The 6,175-nt window shown below is 30.6% G+C and overlaps 1 protein-coding gene across 4 annotated transcripts in view; it reads right to left on the reverse strand.

Annotated features, from left to right (window-relative positions):
• Positions 1-4,607, reverse strand: part of LOC106667949 (cysteine-rich motor neuron 1 protein-like) — a 333,424-nt gene extending 328,817 nt beyond the window's left edge. For all 4 annotated transcript variants that reach the window (XM_014396274.2, XM_024226968.1, XM_014396273.2 and 1 more), the window contains exon 1: positions 4,178-4,607. In XM_014396274.2, coding sequence (XP_014251760.1) covers positions 4,178-4,232 — 55 coding nt within the window. In that variant the 5' untranslated portion in view covers positions 4,233-4,607. The remainder of the gene's footprint in view (positions 1-4,177) is intronic.
• Between the last annotated feature and the right edge of the window lie 1,568 nt (positions 4,608-6,175).

A 6,175-nucleotide genomic window follows, 5' to 3' on the forward strand; every position in this document is an offset into this window, starting at 1 on the left:
TCTCTATGCTCAAGTTAAATAAAAAATTGAGGCAATCTTAAATATAGTTTTAATTTAAAAAATACGAAAATTATTTTTTGTTTGTATTAGTTAACTTTATGGTTAAATGTAATAACTTCTCATTCTCTGAGACTTGAAGACAAACAAATTGAATAAAATAACTATCTGATTTATGTTTCAAAATTTTTGTAGTATATGAGATCGTCGGCAAAATTTTCGGGGTGGATTTAAAGTTACCAAGTGTAACAATTCGACCATGAATAAAAAAGTCAGTCTACCCGCTATTGGTAATTTTATGAGTCATCTGTTCCCACCGAGCGTTCACGAGGGTCCTTTGTGAGGGAAAGGGGACGTCATTTATTCGGGGGTTGAGGGCGGTTTCAAACGACAAAAGGTGTGAAAGTTGAATGGGCCCCGACGTGGGGGTCAATGAAGGCAGGTGGGCCGAAAACGTTCTTTCTCCACCAACAAAAGTGAGATCACCGTTTACAACGTACCGCCGATCCATGCTGCACCGACGTCTACGATGTAGTCAGTGTCAAGGTTGATGAACAAACAGTCATACATGTAACCCACCCGCGATTTCTAAAACTAGGTTGCAACGAATTGGGAAGGTATTCTATTTTAAGAATCGTTACAATGCCCTCGCCAAAAACATTCAGCTGATTCAAACTCATTGGTCAATATACACTGCGTTTCAACAAACGGTTAAAATAATTTGCTGGTTTCTGTTAGAACATATTGTCATGTTTTTTAATGAAAAAATTAATACATTAATTATTAACATGTATGTATTTACTTGTTTTTGCCATATTTTTTGTTGTTATTGTATTAAATGATTTTACTTTCTTATTTAAAAAAAAAACACAAAAACAAATGGAAATTTTTTTTAACATAATTCAACAAATTTGTATTATAAAAAAATAATTTTAAAATTCCATGATTAATATAAGTTTAGAATAATTAGATTAATCATAAAACATTTATTACAATTTAAATTAAAAACAATTTCTTAACGTCCAATGTCCAAATACTACAAAGGTCCTTTTTAAGAACTGACTCGGCAATTAGTGGAATGCAGCTACTAATACTCACGTAAGCAAAACGTAATTTTGACCATTGATCTGATCAATCTAGTTTATTTGGGCCCTAGATTCTTTGGACCAAAAACAAACTTAACATAACTTAACTTTTTTATTTATTAGAACATTGATAGTAACAATGAAAGGGACATAACGTTAATAATAATTATAATGCATAATATTAAATAATTATTTTTATTTACATTAAATTATATAAATAATGAACTGTCTAATCTAAGCAAACGCATTTTTAATGAAACTAATTTCTTCACCAGAATCAAATAAGAAAAATATTAAATTTTTACGAGCTGATAGATTCGGACTACGTAAAATTTGAAAATGAAATAAAAACAAATATTATCATTACTCTTTTGTTTGACTCTGCCACATCAAAATATTTGTAAACGCTTTACGTTCGCCTTGAAATATCGCCAAATTAAAAAAAAAATGCCTACAAATTGCTGAAATAACTTTTCGATCTAACGGTGAAAACGAAATTTACACATAGGTGAGAAAAATAAAAGATTAGATACAATAAATCCACTAGATTAGATATAGTAGTAATCCCTTCAGTAACAACTTAAGTGACAAAAACTGTTAGATATTCGATTTCCACATTATTTTTATTAGATCTAAAGAATAGTAAACTTGTATCATTCTAATACTATATAAAAAGAGATAATATTTCATTCAATGGGCATAAAAAAACCGTTCTATTTCATCTATGTAATCGATAGAAATAAAATACTGATTTTTTTTCTTGAAGGTTATTTTTAAGAGATTAGCCGAATGATCGATGTCTAAATTGAATTTAAAGTATTTTATCGTTTTGGAAGACGGCATTGACTTTCTTTTTTGATAAGAAACATTTTTCGTCGGTGATTCACTAATTATATCCCATTCGTTTAAATTTAGGCGTTAAATTGAAGAATTTTTACGAGATATCTTTGAGTACTTTTGGGACAAGGATGATTTATTTGTTGGCAATTGCTTTCCCGTCCGTGAGTTAAATCAAAAGAAAAACTTCTTTTTGCAAAGTTTTTGTTGTTTACTTCTAACTTATTTAAACCAAAAATACACAGAGTATAAAGGTCATTGCTAAAATAAAAGCAAGTTTGGAGAAAAAATTAGTATAAAATTATTGTTATTTCGCTTAATAAATGCAAAAGTCATGAATCTTATAATCTTACATAATGTTCTAAAAAATTCAATAGGAACTTTTTTTTTAATTTAAAAACTAAAAACGAATTATTAGTTTCTATTACCAATTAATTAGTGAACAATTTTTCTTACAAAACTTAACATTTCAATAAGCACGAAGTTAAACGGCTTTAGAGACCTACTGTTGTTTTGATCTTCTTTTATTTTTTGACTAAACATTTGAAACATACAATTTGGTTAAATCTTGTCCGACAAATAAACTCAAAAACGTAATAAACTTCTCATTTTTTGGAGGACTTTGAGCAAAGCCTTAATCATGTTATTTAATTATTTATTTAATTAGTTGACGTTGAATATTCAGAATTGTAAATGAGTAAGTACCCTCTGACTACTCTCAAAAATAAAAAGCTGAAACTAGACTTGATGAAGCCATGTTGAACTGATTCCCGCTGATAAATTTTCTGGATTAGTCTGTGTGCATTTTTTTTAATATTTAAAACAAAAAGTAAAAGCACCAATACAATTTTACTCAGTGATTTTTATTCATTTGACAAAAAAAATTGAATTTAAAGAATGTTTTTAGACAACGCGGAAAATAGAGGAACGATTTTGCCACACTTGTTTTGCTCATCGTTATTTACGCTGTAAAACGTAAACAATTTTAACCCAGATTTGTCACTCTGTTTGTAACGGTGTTTATAAAATACTTTAATATTTCTATTGTTAAAATAATTTTTAAAAACTCTCATTTGTGTCTTGTTGTCGTGATTTTTTTTAAATATCAAAAAAGTGTATAAACTATTTAATTAATCAGTTTCAATTATTAGAGAAATGGCTACTAGACAGACGTTTAAAAATTACGTTTCACATTAAGAAAGTACTACTTCGGATTTATGATCGAGAATTCTGAGAGACAGCAAAGAACCCCAAACTCTATAGCATATTCCTTACAAGTCCTCCGTACAATAGTAAATTCGGTTCTTTGTAAGGAATCGCACCATTCATTCCGACCTAAATATTCCCCTATGGCCCAGACCTTGCCAAATCCTGGTAACTTAATTCCATTCCAAAATATCTCCTAGCCCTAATCCAATAATACATAATCTATACCATCTTAATCTTTCTTCCAACGCTTTAACAGCTGCCACGACAGTCAAGAAACGTATCCATAGAAAAGTGTGATGACGGCACCACAGTGCGACATTTCATGCCAGTCATACCAAGTAACCCACAAACACGTTTGTTCGTTATTTTGACTGAGGTACTTCATATCTAGTGTCACTGATAGTCTCAGTGACACAAGCCTTAATTAAATAGAGAACGATGTTCTATCATAAGAATACTACCAATGTATATTTTCTCTACTGTTGATTTTAAGTGTTTAGTGTTATTTCCTTTCTCAGTGTTACTTGTTACCGACTTAAAGTAATTTTAAAGTAATGCAAATTAAAAAAAATTAGAAAGTTCAGTTGTAAACAAAATATATATATTTACGAATAATAGAAAGGGAGAAAAAAAATTGTTCGTATGATATACAGACAAAAAAATAAGGTTTCTTTAGTGGTGGCTGAAAAGATGAAAAGCAATATCGGTTGTGTGCAATGAAGGCCAATTTTGATCTGAATAGACAAGTTTAAGATTAAAATATTTCAAAAATGTCCCATCTCTGAGTTAATGAAAACGGACCCAACTGCTTCAGCACAGAGTAGGGCGGAGATATAAGGTCACGGGCATGGCAATTGCTACTTCTCGTTTTTAACATGTGTTGTCGAACCTTCAGGGCTACCCGACGCATAAAATTGTTTACACCCGAACCGCAACGCCCGTTCCCGGCTAAATTTATATCAGAACCACCTATTTCCCCGGCACAATCGGCTCCGGCCGACGATTATTCAGAGACGTCACCCGGAGCGGTGTAAAGAGAGAAAAAGTACCTTGATTCTTCGCGGCGCAGAGGCCTACAAGAAGAAGCCAAATCGTGATCTTCATGTCGGTTGTAACGATAGGCGATCAGACTCGAAGAAACATTCTTGTCCGACCGGCACTCTCACAAAACACACTTGCACTCCGAGGGGGGAGAATTTCCCGAGGAAATAAGCGTTTACTTGCACTCTTACTCGGCGAGACGGCCTGTGCCGTTACGCATTCTTCGAACAGGAGAAAGAAAAAAACGTGTTTTTTCCCGAGGTTATTCGAAAGAAATTGGCCGGTAATCAATCGGATATTTTAATTAAAATTCAATAGGCAATGTCGTCGAAAATTGGCGAACGGTGAGCTGGGACCAGACTTCGAAAAGATCGCAAAACCTCAGGGAGAGAAGTTGTCTCGTTGACCACGTTCAGTTGAATACTGTAGCGAACGGCTCTCTGCCACTCTTTTATCTGCCAGTAAGGCAAACCCTCTACCTCTCCCACCACTTCTAATGATGTGTTCCTAGCAACTTAATTTTGTCTATTGATCTCATTGGTTGCATTCTCGCGGTAAACATTGCATAACATGTGTACAAGTGTGCATCCCTTTTTTAGGTCTAGGGTCATATAATAGAATTAACTTTTCTTGAATAACAACATTACAACAGAACCAATGGCTTTGATATCCTGCTATTCTTCCTTCCTTCCTTCCAGTAGACGTTACTGGGCTTATATCGTAAAAATGCTAACACTATTCAATTTAGAATGATTTATTTTGAAAATAATTACACAAGGACAAGAATCTACATCTGGAAGTTGATAATTTACGCAATAAACTACAATTTTCTCTAAATAATAATTAACAATGTATATCTTGAGAATTTTCTATAGATCTTTATTAATCATAATATAGAACCTACCAGTTTTATATTAATATGTAAAATAAAACGAAAAACAATTAATTGTTTCAATAAAAATACTAATGGTTCCATTTTAAATCAATGTTTAAATGAACATTATTGGAGAAATGAATAAATATGTTTTTGAAATATGGATGAGTTTTATTATTTAATTTATGCACTTAACTCCATATGTTGAAGCATGTTTTCTAAGGCTGTAATTAAGTACTGGATGAAAACCTTTCAACGTATAAATCGAGAAAAAATCTAATCTGACAAAAAGCCAATAAAACCTTGAATATGGCTGAATATAATATATTTTATTATTGAATATAATACATTATTAATTATTATAGTATAAATTTTTAAAAATTTATAGCGGTAAACGAATTAAGAAATTATATGGAAAAGTAGCCGATTACTATATTTTACAAAATAATATGGTTTTCTTTGATTACCTACGATTTCCAAAGAGAATTTTTTAAATGTGTTTAAAAATGTATATTGATTATATTTTTTATGTAAAATTTTTTAGAAAATGATAATAAAATAATTCAAATGTCGTTTCTTTTTTTTTTTTAAATAGACAATTTTTATTCAGCCATCCTGTATTGAGTTTTATTTGATTAAATGCATTTCATGTGCAGATTTGAAAAACAAACATGTAAGTAGATAGTGTTGTGGTAGGGAAAATGAAATAAATAAAATAATTATTCAGATATCGTGAGATGCGGTCGGGAAATAAAATAAAAAACATACTTTTTTAATAACAATAATATGTATTTTTTCCAAAATGTTATTTTGTTTTATCCAATTTTTAAACCTAATTTTTCCCCCATCATCACAGAGTTGTTTCATTTGATTCTAAGAATTTTATGTGCAGTTCATGGCAAAACGTTGAATAGGAATAATTAAAACTTTTGTGAGCTAACCAGTGTTGTAATGGTAAGGAAAGTAGTAGAATTATACAACAACAATAATATATTTTTTAATAATACTTAAAGTTTGCTTAAAATATGTTTAAAATGTCAGTTATTTTATTGGTGTTTAGTGTTGTTTAATGCTGTCTTTAAAGATAAAAACTATTTTTATCCAACCATTTTATGTGTTGATCATAGTAAAA

Source organism: Cimex lectularius, unplaced genomic scaffold (genome assembly GCF_000648675.2).
Source record: "Cimex lectularius strain Harlan isolate CLEC.00 unplaced genomic scaffold, Clec_2.1 scaffold149, whole genome shotgun sequence".
Taxonomy (NCBI): domain Eukaryota; kingdom Metazoa; phylum Arthropoda; class Insecta; order Hemiptera; family Cimicidae; genus Cimex; species Cimex lectularius.